This window comes from Nannospalax galili, unplaced genomic scaffold, assembly GCF_000622305.1.
Source record: "Nannospalax galili isolate Female #2095 unplaced genomic scaffold, S.galili_v1.0 scaffold312, whole genome shotgun sequence".
Classification (NCBI taxonomy): domain Eukaryota; kingdom Metazoa; phylum Chordata; class Mammalia; order Rodentia; family Spalacidae; genus Nannospalax; species Nannospalax galili.
Genome location: NW_008335967.1, coordinates 939,582 through 956,459, shown reverse-complemented (window position 1 = coordinate 956,459; position 16,878 = coordinate 939,582). Strand labels below are relative to the sequence as shown.

Below are 16,878 nucleotides of genomic sequence, written 5' to 3'. Positions count from 1 at the left end.
TCTATAAACATTATGCCTCAGTGGATAAACACAGCAATAAAAATACAATTTTTGAGTTTTAGTCTAAGATTATTACAAAGAAAAATTAAATAACAATGTTAATATCTGACATTTCTGTAGACTTTTAGTTTACAAATAAATTTCACATTTATTTTACTAAATACAATCTCTGAAGAAAGCATTAATTGTATTTCAATAAGATGTCTCAGTGAATTAAGCAATATAGGCTAAGGTATATGCTCTATACTCTTTTAAGGTATAGAGGGGCAGACTTAAGTTGAATAAAAGAAAGTTAAATCTCACAAATTAAGTACTTGCACTACTTTCTTATTATGGCTGTTAATAATTGCCCAAAACATATTGGCATAAAACATAAATATTTTCTTATAGTATTTTAGAAGTCAGGTATAGGTTTCATTAAATTAGAAGGTGTTGGTAGACTGTGCTTCATTCCAGAGGCTCCAGGGGAAGACTATACATTCTATTTAGATTGTTTTAGGACTGAGATGATCACTTCCTTGCTGGCATAAATTGAGAGCTGCTTCCAGCTTTTGGCTGGGGGTGCCCTGGTTTCTTCTTCCTGTCTTCAAAGCTAACAAGGTCAGCTAACTCTTCATATTGCATTTCTCTAGTAAGAAAAGGTTCTCCAATTGGATTGTTACTTTTCTCATTGATGTGACAAAAGCAACTTAAGGGCGGTCTTATTTTGGTCAACAGTTTGAGGGTATAGTCCATCAGGACTGGGAAGGCATGGTGGCAGAAGCATGAGACAGTGGCCACATTGCACCCACAGTGTAAAGCAAAGTATGTCGTCATGCTGGTGCTCAGCTCACTTTTTTAAAACAATTTTTTTTGTGTATGAATGTATTGCCTGCATGTATGTAAGTGCACCCATGTCGTGCAATGCCCATGGAGGTCAGAAGAGGATGTTGGATCACCTGGGTACTGGAGTTAGAGATGGTTGTTAGCTGCCATATGGGTGCTGGGATCATGAACCTATGTCCTCTGCAAGAGCAGCCAGTGTTAACTCCTGAGCCATCTCTTCAGCCCCCTCACTTTTAATTCAGTTTGGACCTTGCTTGTGAAATGGTGCCACCCCCACACCTAGGGGGCAACTTCCCACCTCAATTAACCTAATCTAGAAACTCCCTCATAGATATGCCCCAAGGCTTATCTCTAAGGTCATTCTAGCACCTCTGAAGCTGACCATATTAGTCATCATGCCACTTATAGCAATTCAAATATCAGATTGGGTCCACCCAGATAATCTGGAATAATAATTCCCACCTAAAGGTCTGTGGCCTTAACTGCATCTGGAGAATACCTTCAGCCATATGACATTCATTGATCCTGGAGATCAGGCTGTGGACTTCTTGGTGGGAGGAGATCATTACTCTGAATACCACAATACTTTACTTCACTTGAGTGTAATATTCTCCACCCCCTTCTCCTTAAATAAGAGAATAGTTATTACAAAGCTATTAGGATGAAGTTTAAGCATAGATGACCATCATAGTTAATTAAAAAGCTCACATACCCTTTTTCATTTTAATTAAAATATGTAAGATTTAAATCTGAAGATTTAAACAGAGCAGTAAGACAGATATCTATTAAATATATTAATGTAATTATTTAAAAGATAAACATAAACTCAACTATAACCTCTCTTCTTGCCTCCTCATAGGTAATGGGTTATCCTAAATCAGTATGTTTTTAACTATATATGAGACATACATCACATTTTATGGACATAGTAGTATCTGCAACAGATTATTGTGCATTTTAAAATTAAGCAGTACCTTGTTAAACTTTTTACAAGGGAAGAATTTTTGATCTTTGAAATGCTGTTTAGGTATTCATGTTAATGCCACTAGATTTTAAATACTGTGTAAAAGCTGTTTTGAATTATATAGCTGAATTAGCTTAGACTATTGTGTATTAGTTAGAATAATGGAAATCTTAAGCTTGGGCTGCCACAACAAAATACCAGACTGAGTGGCTTCAACAGAAATTACTTTCTCATTATTTGGAGGCTAGAAGTACAAGCTCACATGATGGGGTTCTCAGGAGGTCTCCACGGCTTCCATAAGAATGCTTTTTTGCTGTGTCCCCAACATGGGAGAGAGAGCATCTATCTGGTCCTGCTCATGAATACACTAATCCTATGTATCAGGACCCCACCCACATCCTCATTTGACTTTACTTCTTTAAAGGCCCCATCTTCAAATACAGGCAAGCTGGAGATTAGTGCTTCAAAACAGGAATTTGGAGAGGCCACAATTCGGTCCATGTTTATGGTTTTCTCTATGAAGCATGTGATAAGATTTTGGGATAGCAGATGGGGGCAGAAAGAAGAGTATGAGGAATTGGAGTAGAGTTATGAATTTAATGGAGAGAAAGTTAACACTGCCATCTGAGGGGTTTAGAATCGTCTGCTCACTTCTATCATTTCCTGCAGTTAGTTGTTTGGATGTTAAGAATAGAAAAGCAAAAATGATATTTGAGTTCAAGTAGGAATGGAGTTTAGGGAAATAAGAACAAAAGAAGAGCAATGTTATTTTACAGGAGAAACGGTCAACAGTAGCACAGTCAGGAAGGAGGTGACAGACAAGGAATAGTTTGGTTATCTTCATTTCAAAATTATCAGTTTAAAACAAGCTGTGCTCAGTTTTGTAAAGGAATGTGAGAGTACGCAGGTAGATGATTTGTCTCTGCTGCACTGATGTCATTCAGAGCAGCTGATACTTATGGATGAGTTGTCTCAGTCTTCAGAGCTTGTGTGACATGGGGTTTTCCAGCATGATCTCATGGGGATCACTTTCCACAGCACCTGGCCATCTCAGAAGAAGTGTTCTAAAACCTATGTAAGATACCAGGCCAATGAAAGGCCAAATTTTAAACTGTCAGTGTCAATATTCTACAGGTCAGATCAGTCACAGAACCTACCGAGATTCAAGAAGAAATAACTCCATCTCTTGATAGAGGTACAGCAAAATCACATTACAGAAGAACATACAGGAGAAAACAACAACAAAACAAAACAAAAAAATTCTCAAAAAGCCTACAGTCTAGTGAAAGAGGGAGCTACGACAAGAAATGATGATGTAAAAAGAACACAAGATAAATTTCTGTTGAGACTGTTACAAAACAAAGCCTAGGCTAGGATGTGGTACATGCCTATCTCTAATGCCAGCACTGAGGAGGTTGAGGCAGAAGGACTGCCAAGTTTGAGGCTATTCTGGGCTACATAATAAGACTCTGTCTCAACAAAAAAAACAAACATCTGGGGCCCCAAAACCAAAAGACCTGTACAAGTAGACAAGAGACAATTCTGACTGAAAAACAGTGATAAAATCTCAACAAACTAAGTTTTTTTTGTTTGTTTGTTTTGTTTTGTTTTTTGTCTTTTTGAGACAGGGTCTCCCTGTAGCCCCAGCTGTCCTGGAACTCACTATGTAGACCAGGCTGGCCTTGAACTCACAGAAATCTACCTGCCTTTGCCTCCCGAGTGTAAAAGCGTGCACCACCACGCCCGGTTTAAACCAAGTATTTTTTGAACAGACTCACTGAGGTTAGGGAATAAAAAAAGTAGACACAGAGATGGACATCTGTCTAGTATGTTTAGGAAGTGCCAAGAAATCTAGAGTGGGTAGAATACAGGTTGAATGTAATCACAGATCACAGACAAAACACATTTGGCTTCATTTTGTAAGCAATATAAAGTAATTTGAGATTTTTAAGCTAGAAAACTAAGTGGTGGGTGAATGAGAGTTATTTAGTCTATGGTTTATAACTGTAGGGTGGTTAAGAATATGGGCAAGATTAATTAAGAGGTTCCTATAGTAGTCCAAGGAAGAAAAGAAGCAGGCCAGAATCTGCAAATATAACTTAGAGATTAATTAGGTTAAGTTAAGTACATCCTCAGTTGATTAGAACAAAACCAAGAAAATATCTTAGTTATTTTAGTCTATTAATCTTAAAGAAACACAGTTAGATAATATGTTATTCCTGAAAATTTTGTAAGTTCAAATGAATAGGAATTTAGTATGACTTTTCACTTCCAAATAAGGTTATTTTCATTTGCAGTACTAATTTTAAATTATGTATTAGCAAAATGTAACATGGGGATACTTAACTTCAAGTGTTTTCCCAAACACTCTAGCATTTGTACATTAGCCCAAAAATACAAATTAATTATCTTGAAGAAACAAAGTAAAATATTATTAAAGATAATCACCATCCATTTACAAAACAATTGTTTGTGATTCAGAAGGAACTAATATGTATTGAGCACCTCCTATTTACTGGGTCCCCACACGTTTGTTACATTATAGAATTTGTAAACCATCCTTTGAAATAATACTGTTTTTCATTTAACAAAGAAGGAAGCTAAGAACATGACAGGAAGTTGCTCAATACCACAGGCAGTAACATATTCAGCTGTACTGACCGCCATTTTCAGGGACCCTGTCATCTGTTCACATTCCTGCTTTACCACAGTTTTTGCTTAACATTTGTTTCTCTGAAATTCAATATGGATACAAATGACAGTTTAATTTATATCACAACCAATTCTCTTTGGCTGAAGTCATCATTACTTATCTATAATTTCTTCCCTATAAACTTCACTAAAATATACATAGGAAGGAATGTATAATTTTTAGTATTATACACTATTCTTTTGGATATAAAAGTGACAGGCACACATTAAAAAAAACTCATACATATTAAGAAATAGATACAAACTATAATTTCTAAAATATTATATTTAAGATTAATCTCATTAGGGTCAAGTTTTTGGTTTATAAATAGAATTTTATAAATATAGCATGCTAAGAAACTTAATAATTGCATTATTATGGCCAGCTATATATATATAAACTACAGAAATACATGTTCTTTCAAATTTAAAGAATCTCTCTTAACAGCTGAGTTCTACTGAAATAAAATTCTAATGGAATAAATTAGAATATTTATATTAATGCCACTGAATAAATTCTAGTGGCATTTTCCTTTATATTATAGATATATAACTATAGCCAAGTGGTTAAACAACACAAGAAAGGTATTGAAGGTAATCTAATATTAAATTCTAGTCAACTTTTTCTATTATGTAGGTATATATCATCTTATAGAAAATATGTTCTAAGTATCTTAATAGAAAGGGAAGAAATTACAAAGAAACAGATTATTAATTATAGTAAGTGCTCTTATTTTTATTTTTTTGTCTTTTTGAGACAGGGTCTCCCTGTAGCCCCAGATAGCCTGGAGCGTGCTATGTAGACCAGGCTGGCCTCAAACTCTCAAAGATCCACCTGTCTCTGCCTCCCAAGTGCTGGGATTAAAGGTGTGCACCACCATAACTGGCTGTAAGTGCCCTTATTTTACAGATTAAAGATTGAGGCTCTCCTCCTGCCCCCAGTACTGGGGATTGAATCCAAGGCCTTGCACAAACTAGGCAAGTGCTTATCACTGAACTACATCCTCAGCTCTCTGGGGTTCAAGATAAGTAGACTGTTCAGGTTATATGTCAGTGGTAGAACCAGGACTGATCTAGTCTGGGCAGTTTAGACTATTTGTTCCATCATTTAATAACTAAACCTTACTGTTTTAACGATAATAGGAAAATTATCAAGTAATAAAACTGTTTTTGCAGCCCAGCAAGTCTTCTAGTATAATAAGCTTAGAATAGGATGCTGTTCACAACATTAGAGTGTTCTATAGGTTCATTAAGAACTTTATCTACAGGAAAAAGTCCATTTAATATGTGATTTGGTTTAGCTGGAAAAAGCTTATAAAAAAATCAGTCTTAGCCAGGCGTGGTAGCGCACACCTTTAATCCCAGCACTGGGAGCCAGAGGTAGGCGGATCTCTGTGAGTTCAAGGCCAGTCTGGTCTACAAAGTAAGTTCCAGGACAGCTGGGGCTACAGGGAGACCCTGTCTCAAAAAGACCAAAAAAAAAAAAAAAAAAAAAATCAGTCTTAAAAACTTCTTCATATCATAGTGACTTGGTATGTTGTGAAATGGTTTTCTATAATCTTAAGATTTTCTTCAGATAGCCAGTTTTCCTGCTTTAGCTGGCTTATCAGAGCTTCCAAAGACTTCAATCTTCTTAGAGTTTGTTCTTGTAGTTCAAAAAGTTATCTCTGAATGTAGGTTAGAGACTTTTTACCAAAGATGTTCCTTATTCACATCTTGTCTGCAATAAGAATGTTCAATTTGTAAAACTTCTGCACTGTGATCTACTTCCTTATATAATGAGTCCTCGATGATGTCTGTGAATTCCATTTCTCTAGTTTCCCTTGAGGTTGATATGAAAGAATTAACTGCAGGTTTAGAAATTTCTGTGGGTATAAAAATAGCAATAACAGATTCTATATTTGTGTTTACTTCTTCAACTGTGCTGAAGAAAAATTGATTTCCCTGTCTTGATCTGGTTTCCATGGACTTATTTATGAAATTTGGATTAGGAAGATGATTGGTAATGATATCTTCTGAATTTGAAGTTGTCAAAGTAATAGCTGTAGAATTTAGATTCTCAGAAGATGTACAAAACCCAATTACACTTAAATCTTGATTTATTGATGTTTCCAAGGTATCTTGTTTCAGAGTTAATATGTTATTTTGTATACTTTCTGCTTTAGGAGCTGATGGCTTCTCCAGGGCAGATGAATCAAGCAATTCTCCATGCTCCTGGAGCACATCTAAGCTACCTGTATTTTTCTTTGTTTCATTTGATGCAAATGATTCTTCAGAGTTAGTTTTTAGGCATACTTCTTTATCAACTGCCAATTTTTTCTTCTGAGATTTTTTTTTAGATGTGTCTTTTCCCTAGAAAATAGTATTTTCGAATTCTGAAAAAAAAAATAGACTTATTCTCATCAGTTTGTGTTATCTAACTATAACTTCTGAGTAGTATACCAGCCAAACAAACTTATTCAAGTAAAAAAAGTTCTACTTAAACATACCTTTAAGTGTTAAAATGCATTAAGCTAGAGTACAGAAATTTGGTGGGGGATTAGTAAGGGGATACAGATATGGGAGGGGATCAAAATAGGATCAAAATATATTGTATGGATTTTCAAAAAATCAATTAAAAGTTTTTAAAACCATTAAGCCCTTTCAATATATGACAAACATTTTAGGTTTTTCAAACAACCAGTAAGCAAGGCTTAACTAACAAGTTTAGTTAATTTTAATAATGTATGTATGTACAGGCTATTTTTTGCTTTTTAAACCTTTTTAAGAATAGTTTATATTTTAAAGAAATTACTAGATTTGTATTAGTACAAATTAGTGTTGTTTTTTTCTCATGGACTGTTTTCCCAACAGAAATCTTTCTCACTTTCTCTACTTGATCACCTTTCAAATTGCCCTGCACTGCACCACCCTGCTCAGCGTTACCCCCTCTCCAGTACTCCAATACCTGAGAGTCTTCAGGCTCAGAAAATATTGTTGGAATTGCAGTTTGCTTTAAGTAACGGATACCCCATCTGATGTCAAGAGAGTCAGGAGTAAAATGGTCACTACACAGGAACTGGTATTTACTGGGAACCCAAGAATCTCGTTTCATATTCTTTAACCACTTTTCAAGTCTTTCTTTGTCATGTAGAGGAAACCTGGAAAAAAAAAAAAAAGGACAAGAAAAACATGCTGTATTTTTTATAAATCTGCCAAATTCCTGGCATGCTTACCTAGGGTGATCTACTTGTGAAGCGTTGTAGAAGCGAGGTGAGGTGACCATCCCTGCCAATAAAAAAACCCCACAACTACTGCCATCTTATCATCTCTGCAGTAAGGGACTAAGCTCTGTAGTCAAAATTTTTGTCTGAGAGCTCTGTAAAACATACTTCAGCATGCTTCCAAGTAAAACATGCTGCTACAAAGGATAAAATCTATTCAAATTTCCAGTTTGCCTAGGCTTAGCAACAACTGTGTATAAATTATAAATTCTTACTCAAATGTATTTTATATATGACAAGTCAAATGGTTTGTTGTCTACAACTGCAATGTTGAACTTAAATTGTATCAACATATTATTTTATTTATTTTTAATTTTTTTGAGATGAGAATCTTACTCTGTAGCCCAGGCAGACCTCAATTTTATGATCCTCCTGCCTCAGTCTCCCAAGTGCTGGGATTATAAGTATGTACTACTATGTCCAGCTTGTATGACTATTTCTTTGAGATGTCAATGGAAACAAATGCTTTAGCTGAATAAAACTACTAATATTCCATGTTCTTTATCACTGGCATCTGCCTCATTTCTACTTCTGTTTATGTTTTTTTCTATATCAACTGATTAGGAACTCTAATATTCAAGTTTTGAAAGAATAACACAATGCAAGAATAGCACTATGCTGAATTGCTTAGACTCAGCCAGGTGTGGTGGCACACCCTGTAAACCTAGCACTTGGCAGGCTGAGGCAACAGGATTGATGTTTTGTTCCTGTATTGACACTAATCTGAGTTGATGGTTGGCTCTAATATATTGAAATGTATTTTAAAGGGTAAAAGTGTACTGATGGAAGAATCTGACAAAATTTTTTTATTAGTTTAGTAGGTTTAAATTATATTAAACAATTCTTCATAGTAATTTATATTTCATTTGATGACTTTCTAAGAACATAGTCTAAGGCATATATTAATTTTGTGTTCTTGTACATAATTACAATATCAAGTTTTTTATGCAAAAGATAGCTGTTATACTTTCCCTACAATCCTACTTAATTTAGTTATGTTATATAGAAAGCAGCATTTTTCTCTCTTCCGTTATACTTTGGTACATTTTTAAGACCCTAGAGGAAGAGTCTGGGTACTGTATAAGAAATAGTTTTTAACACTGACAGAGTCTTGTGCATATAAATAACTTGCATTTCAAGTATGATAGGCATAACCCGAAATGGCATTTAAAGGCAAAAAGGAAGAGTTCAAGCTTTTGGTACATCTAAAATGAGAAAATGTCTTTTATAATATTTTATATGAATTCATGTAGACTGTGTAAATTTTTCCCATTGTACCTACATGCAAAGTTATCAAACCATCAACAATGCACTTTGTGAATATCTTTATTGGTAACTTAATTCTACTGCTCCTGTGACATACCTAGCCAGGATCCTTAAGAAATCTAGAATGTTTCCTGAATAACAGCATCTTAACATTGGTTCAGTTGTTTCAGTAATTTTGTTTCACTGTCTTATATAACTCCCCCAAATGCATAAGATAGTCACAGTATTAAAACAAAAATGTTTTTGAGACAGGATTTCTCTTATGTGGTCCAACCAGGCCTTGAACTCCCAATTCTTCTGCTTTACTATCCCGAGTGCTGAGATTAAAAATGTGCACCACCATGCCTGGCCCGGAGCATACAATGAATACTGAATGCATACAAATGAATTACTAAATTCTAATAAATTGAAGAGTGCAGCTTGTCATGATGGTAGAATGAACAAATTCAAGCCTTCAAGTTTGGTGCTACCAGAGAATAAATCTAATTCAGTTTTTTATTCTGTAGATTATACATGTAATTTAAAAACCCACAAAAATCAGTTTAAATTTAGATCTGGAAAAAAGCAAATAATTCCTTTGATACATACACCCATACCCACACCCACACATTCTCACACTGCTTTTTTGAGGCAGTCTCAATATGTAGACCAGGCTGACCTTGAAATCAGAGATCTGCCTGCCTCTGGCTCCCAAGTGCTGGTATGAAAGGCTTGCACCACCACGCCTAGCTCCTTTGATATTTTTTTCTCCTTAAAATTAGTACCTTTGTGGCTGGGTGTGGAGGCACACACCTGTAATCCCAGCAGATCTCTGTGAGTTCGAGGTCAGCCTGGTCTACATAGTGAGTTCCAGGCCAGTTTGGGCTGCAGGGAGACCCTGTCTCAAAAAAAAAAAAAAAAAAAAAAAAAAAAAAAAAAATTAATACCTTTGTGGTCCACAATTTTTTTTTAATTTTTAAAAATGATTTATTTAATATCCACAATTTTTTAAGTCTGAATTTGGCCCTTCAAATCAGCCAAATAAGTCTGGAAAATATTGGATCAAGAAGATCAAGAAATCTTCTCAGAGCTAGGACCATTCATATGGTGACAGTCTTTCAACTGCCCATGAATTATATTTTTTTCCCTTTCCTCTTAAATATCATCCTGTATCTGTGGAAGGTACTCAAGGAAAATAATCATAGGACTATTACCATGTCATGTGAGTTATTTGTATTTATCAACATTTTTTCTTGAATGATCACAACAGGACTAGAGTATCCACAAAGCAGTGAAAATTGAGCTAACAGCTAACAGCAATCACGTTAGCGCTACTTGAAATTATTTTGTGTTAGGATTCCAACTAGCAGCAGTTTCCCCCCTCCCCAACAGGGACCTCACCTTGACCTTTGAAGTCAAGGGAAACAAACTCTGCTGAGAAGAAGCCTGCCTTTCCTCTGATCTCCAAAGATAAGATAAGCAGATTCTACCTGATAACCAGAGATTTTAGAAGTTGTTTATCATAACAGCTTTTCTCTTTTCTTAAGAGGGAAAAAGTAAACATTTCCAGACCCTAATCCTACCTGCTTTTCCTGCTTCCCCCTCCCTGATTTCTCCCTCAAACATTCCCCCTTCTACACCCTAAAGCCCCCATATATAAAGTCCCAGCTCACAGCCCATGGGCTGACATCTTTCCCTTCCCTGCCCTTCCCTGACATCCTTCCCTTCCCTTCCCTGACATCTTTCCCTTCCCCGAGGGAAAGGTGCCCCATGCGAAATAAAGCTGTATCCCTCTGAGAATTCCATCTGTGCCTCGGTGCCTTCCTCGAACTGCTCTCACCAACATTCCTATCCAACATTCCTATCTATCATTTTGAAACACAAGAGGGGACAAAAAGGTAACGGAGTAGTCTACTTACGTTTTTTGTATATATTTAAGCATGTACCCCCTTCTCAGTACTGCTTTGCTTACCCAGTAAATCTGTCTTACAGAAGAGAACCTGAGGCACCAAGCTTAAATAATTTGCAAAAGGTCATTAGGTTAACAAAGCTATGGAACCAGGAGCTGAACTTGGTAAATCCTGCTTTGGAGTCTGACACAACACTGCTTGGTCTTCTGAATAAAAAAAGTACTGACATATTTTCACTGAAATATTCCGTACTGTCATACAGAATAAATTTATCTATACTAGTAGAAGAGTATATACACCCCTAAGAGGTCACAGGTTCCAATTCCAGTTCTGGCAGAATCTTCAAGGTTGCTATCTTTTTTTTCATTGCCTCAGTTTTCTCAGAAGAAAAATGGGAGTATAGTTTACTTGTGCGACCAACCTCCCAGGAACCTCACCCTCCCACTAGGGGAAACTGGTGTACCTTAAAACGTGCTTAATGCTGGCTGGGGAAATGAGGAAAGGGCTCTGCATGGGCCTGAGCACCACGGCAAACTTAACCTTATCTTAAATCAAACAGGCCAGTGTCAGTGAGCTGGGGTCAAAACTACAGTGCTTTTGAGCCTCCTCAAGTCCTCTGCGCAGTGACCAGCCGCGTCCCGGTAACTAAGGGCATACTCGTTCTTATGAGGACTTTTTGAATATATTTATTCAACAGGTGACAGATCCAGGCCCGGGTTCCACAGGGCGCAGACGCACGGCCTGAAGGACAGACTGAGGCTTCTGCTCAGGGGTAACTTACGGATAAAAGCTCAACTTTCGGTTTTTATTGTTACAACCCCTGCGGTTCTTGCAGCAAACTGCAGCGCAGTAGCGAGGGATCGCCAGTGCGAGACCCAGGTCTTAGCTAGGCCAGCAGGAGGTGCAGGCGGGTACGCCTTAGGCCGGGGCCGCAAGCCTAAGCCCTGCGCGCTATTGCGCCTGCGCGACAGCCTGCTGCCAGCCGGATGCCAGATTCTTCCACTCACTTCCGCCTCAGCACCGCCTCCTGGAGGGTTGGCGCCGGAAGTGACGCTCAGACAGAACGGCAACAACAGTTTTCCACGTGCGCTTAGGGCGCCAAGGTCAGGTGGGCAGGCGGGAGCCAATGGGGAAGCGTTTCGTGTAGGTCTTCTCGTCAGGTGGTGGTGCCTGCAACGGACGCCCGCCAGTCAGGAGCGGGCTGAGCAGGTTGGTGGCCTTGTGGACGCGGGAGGAGAGGCCGGAGAGCGAGCGGCAGCCGCCGAGGCCGGGGTGAGGGAGCCGTGGTCAGCCGCGCCGCTGAGGGTGAGGAGGAGCTGCAGCCCCGGCGCGGGGTGAGGACTGAGCCGCGCGGCGTGGGGCTCGGCGGTCCCCGGAGTCGGGTCCCGCTTTGTGTCTGCGCCGGCAACGCGGCGGCTTTGGCCCGCGAAAGGAAGGTGTCAGGAGGTGGCCGAAGCGTCCACCGCGCTGGGTGGGTTGGGCCCGAGGGCAGGCCGGGACACGCGGGCCGGGCTCTAGGTGGAGGCTGAACTCGCGGCGGGGGCCGGGAGGGCGTTCCTCACTCTCGGGGAGAAGCGAGCTCCTCGGACGTCAGAGGTACCCCTTGAAGCGCGATCCTGGGGCCGTCCGGCTCGCAAGGTGCCTTTCTAGTCAGTTCTAGACCTGCCCTTTGGCGAGTGACTTGCAGCCGGTGTGGCGGCCACCGACCGGATCGTTGTGTATTATAGCAAGAGGTTGTACTTGATCGTTGGTACCATGACTATGAGTAATGCCCAGGAAAAAAAGTAATGTACCTGCTAATTACACCCAGAAAGGCCACAGGAGAGGAAGGCAGGCAGTTTCCACAAACCTTAGTGCCTTTCGTCAGCCTTGTTATGTCATCATGGGCTATTAAGGACTCCTGGGGGTACAGTAGTCAGAAAAGCCAATAAATAAAGGTGTAAATACTTCATGCCGAATTCCAAATCCAGAATTCAAATTTAGGCTGGGCGTGGTAGCGCAGCCTTACCCAGCTTTAGGGTGGCAGAGACAGGCAGATCTAGCTGGGGCCGCAGGGAGACTCTGTCTCAATAAGACGGGGGAAAAAAAGCTAATTTAAAACTTTTTAGTGTTTTAAAGAGAAGCAGTTTAACTGCTGAGAGGTTTGGAATATCTAAGACACTAACTTTAGATAATCTTAAGTATAAACTGTCAGACTACTTCCTTTCTCTGGTAGCCTTAGTAGAAATCTGAACTACTAATTGTGAGCTTTAAGCAGAAATCATTTATCTCTTTGGTTTATTTTTTATTTTTTTATTTTTGAGACAGGGTCTCCCTGTAGCCCCAGCTGACCTGGAACTCACTGTAGACCAGGCTGGCCTTGAACTCAACATTGCCTCCTAAGTGCTGGGATAAAAGGTGTGTAGCACCATGCTCAGCTTCTCTCTATTTGTTAAGTATTTGGAAATCCACATTTATTTTAAAAAAAGAAATTTTCAAATATTTTAACCTTTTCAAGAGCAGATAGAATTCAGCCATATTGAGAAATATTTTCACCTTTGCCTTTCTGCTAATATTCTGATCAAACACAGGACAGAATTTTTCAATAATTGATTTTATCCAATATTGAAGACTTATGCAAACATGGAAAAGAAAGAAAAGTAGAAATACCAGTATTTTACAATTTTCCTTTAAAGAATTCATATTTTGAAGTTACATGTAGTAGAGACAGAGCTGAGGAAGATCTAGAGCTCTAGGCCAGGTTCTTATGGAGATGCTGTCTTATAAAAAAAAATCTGAAGGGTTAATAATATCTTTAATATTATAGGCAAGCAAAAAGTTCATTACCAGTAGAGCTCTTCCCTTCCTAAGAAAGTAGCAGATAAGCAAGAGACTGCAAATAGACTTTAATATTCCAAATGCTGGCAGCATAATAGAACAAGTATAAAACACTGTATGAAGAACATTTTGATACTACCTTAAGTTTGTCTGTTATGTCAATTTTTTTTTTTTTTAAAGGAAAGTCTTAAGATTTGTTCTTGGGTAAAAATTTTTTTTTCCTTTCTTTTTTAGGATATTAGAGATGGCTACACCCCAGTCAGTTTTCGTCTTTGCAATCTGCATTTTAATGATAACAGAATTAATCCTAGCCTCAAAAAGCTACTATGATATCTTAGGTGTGCCAAAATCTGCATCAGAGCGCCAAATCAAGAAGGCCTTTCATAAATTAGCCATGAAGTACCACCCTGACAAAAATAAGAGTCCTGATGCTGAAGCAAAATTCAGAGAGATTGCAGAAGGTAGGTAAAGACTTTCTGAGGTCTTTTGGGTATAGTGAGAATGACAACTCAGAATTCTGTATGCTTTTGAATATTGTATGGAGATGGGAAGGTAAGTGTGATTTAGATTCTGTAATTGTTTGTTAGAATACTTGGTTCCTAGATGAATAGATGAACAGGTCTTAAAATATTGAAAATATCTTATTTAATTTTTAAAAATATTTATTTATTTTGCATATGAGTGTGTTGCCTGCATGTATGTGAATGCACCCGTGTTGTGCAATGCCATGGGGGTCAGAAGAGGGCTTCAGATTCCCCTGGAGCTGGAGTTAAGGACAGTTTGTAGCTGCCATGTGGGTGCTGGGAATTGAACCCGGGTCCTCTGCAAGAGCAGTCAATGTTCTTAACCACTGAGCCATCTCTCCAGCCCAGTATTATTTTTATTTATGAAATCACTTTCTATGTATAAGAAGGAATTTTAGCCCAAATTCTTGACAACTGACTTAGGAAACTACTTTACTACTAAGTATTACATCTGGTGATATCAGATACGGCATATTCATTTACCAAATAATTACCTGTTGTTTTGTAGAGATAGTGTTCTAACTAGTGATAATATGGCAGTGAATAAGACTAAGTCCCTGAGTTGTTTAAGAACTGACATTTTAGCTTAATTCTTGTGCTGTGAAATTCTCTGAAATAGTTGAAATCATATTTGAAGAAGTTTGAATCTATGTAATGCTGAATATATTACCTTCAGTGACTAAGAGGTTTTCCTCTCTTTCAGCATATGAAACGCTCTCAGATGCTAATAGGCGGAAAGAATATGATGCAGTTGGACACAGTGCTTTTACTAATGGCAAAGGACAGAGAGGTGGAAGTCCTTTTGAGCAGTCATTTAACTTCAACTTTGATGACTTATTTAAAGACTTTAATTTTTTTGGCCAGAACCAACAAAACACTCGTTCTAAGAAGCATTTTGAAAATCACTTCCAGACACGCCAGGATGGTTCCAGTAGGCAAAGGCATCATTTCCAGGAGTTTTCCTTTGGAGGTGGATTGTTTGATGACATGTTTGAAGATATGGAGAAAATGTTTTCTTTTAGTGGCTTTGATAGCACTAATCAACACACAGTACAGACTGAAAATAGATTTCATGGATCTAGCAAGCACTGTAGGACTGTCACTCAACGAAGAGGAAATATGGTTACTACATACACTGACTGTTCAGGACAATAGTGGTTCTTTTTCTTTTCTCTAAGCCCACATGTTTGATACAGAAACAGTTTTCTGTTAACTGTTTTGACAAATGCATGATTTCATTTACTTTAAGCAGTTTGATAGTGCTATTACATATATTTAAATTGTTTTGACAAATTCAACCACATTCAGTTTGTACACAAGTCTAACGATTAATTTTCCTGATTAGAAAAGTTTCTTTAAAAAAAAAAAAAATCTTTTTCTCCCCCTTTACTTGTCCTTGGGCTCATTAATTTGGCCAACAAAACAAGCAAAACCTCCAAAGGCAAAAGAGTCAGTTTGCCTGATTAAATATTTAAAGATTAAACTTTGAACGTTACTGTAGACGTAAATTGTGTGATCTTGAATAATTTTTGCAGTGAAACCTTTGCTAATTTAAAATTGCATGCTCTGTAGCATCTGTGATTTGGGTTGCTAAATGTATATGAAACTAGTTGAGTCATTCAGTGAGGGAGACCAGTGCCTGGTTAATTGCCACTGAAAATTTTAGAAAGTGGTGGTTTGATATTTGATATTTACCACCAAATGATGCCTTTTCTATGATAGAATTGGTATAAAGAAATGATTGTATTGCTCATAGTTATGCTGAAAAAAGTTGAAAACTTAAATATTGCCAAGAGATTGTGTGTTTAGTCCCTGGCTAATGATTTTGTAGGACCAAAATCATAGCTATTTAAACATCTTTTTACATTTCTTTCTTAGCTTGTTGACTCTCTAAGTCTTATTATGAATTTATGTGGTTTGTGTGTGGAGTTCCTGTTTGCACTTGTCTTTAACTAGAGATTGACTAATACCTCATTCTTTTTGTAAAAGCAGCCAGTAATTTCTGTGCAACCTTGTTATGTGCAATATTTTTAAATCCTGAGAAATGTGTGCTTTTTTGTTGTTAGAGTTATTTCTTTAGTTCTGCACTTTTCCACATACTCCATATGAGTATTAATCCTATGGATGCATATTAAAACTAGTAATGTCTCATGCAATATTGTGTGTGAGTGAGAAAAATATAAATATTTACAACCTGATTGTTTTTGTTGTCATTTTATTATGCAATTCTGTGGGATAGAGGATGTATAAGCAGTGGGGCATATGGTGATCATGGGCCATATTCTCCTTGAAGTTTTGTTGTGTAGCCTGAAAGCTCTGACAGGACCTTGCTTTAGAGCAATTGTCCTGCCACTAGGTCTTTCCTAATTAGGTCTTGGTTGAAAAAAAGATTTTTGCATAAAGCTGTAATCACATTATTCCACCCCGCCCCCCTTTTTTTTATTGCACTGCTAGGGATGAATCTGCTTTCTCATGTATGTCAGGCCAGCATTCTACCATTAAACTACATCCCTAGACCACCCTTTGAGAATATCGTGTTACGTACATGCACATGGGTGTACAGGTACATTTGTTTGTGACTGTGTATGTGGAAGCCAGAGGATGTCTGGATGTCTTCCACCTTATTTGAGCTGAACCTG

The 16,878-nt window shown here is 37.9% G+C and overlaps 2 protein-coding genes across 9 annotated transcripts in view; one reads left to right on the top strand and one right to left on the bottom strand.

The window, feature by feature from the left end:
* Positions 1 to 16,437, top strand: part of Dnajb9 (DnaJ heat shock protein family (Hsp40) member B9) — a 50,066-nt gene extending 33,629 nt beyond the window's left edge. Inside the window, exons 1-3 of one of the 6 annotated variants that reach the window (XM_008830686.3) lie at positions 11,974 to 12,107; positions 13,950 to 14,176; positions 14,943 to 16,437. In XM_008830686.3, the coding sequence (XP_008828908.1) occupies positions 13,960 to 14,176; positions 14,943 to 15,394 (669 nt within the window). In that variant the 5' untranslated portion in view covers positions 11,974 to 12,107; positions 13,950 to 13,959 and the 3' untranslated portion in view covers positions 15,395 to 16,437. The other 5 variants (XM_008830684.3, XM_008830683.3, XM_008830685.3 and 2 more) reach the window with 5 other exon arrangements.
* Thap5 (THAP domain containing 5) lies at positions 948 to 11,820 on the bottom strand. Of its 3 annotated transcripts, none has more exons than XR_003849182.1 (3): positions 11,680 to 11,820; positions 7,428 to 7,620; positions 948 to 6,345 (listed from the first exon to the last, which is right to left on the bottom strand). XR_003849182.1 is itself a non-coding variant. In XM_029562323.1 (3 exons), the coding sequence occupies exons 1-3, from the start codon at positions 11,409 to 11,411 to the stop codon at positions 6,170 to 6,172; spliced, it is 906 nt and encodes a 301-aa protein (XP_029418183.1). In that variant the 5' UTR covers positions 11,412 to 11,545; the 3' UTR covers positions 949 to 6,169. The 3 variants fall into 3 exon arrangements, 1 of the variants encoding a protein (XP_029418183.1); XM_029562323.1 differs by lacking the exon at positions 11,680 to 11,820 and adding an exon at positions 11,362 to 11,545 and having other exon boundaries at positions 949 to 6,832; XR_003849181.1 differs by having other exon boundaries at positions 950 to 6,855.
* Positions 16,438 to 16,878: the final 441 nt, after the last annotated feature.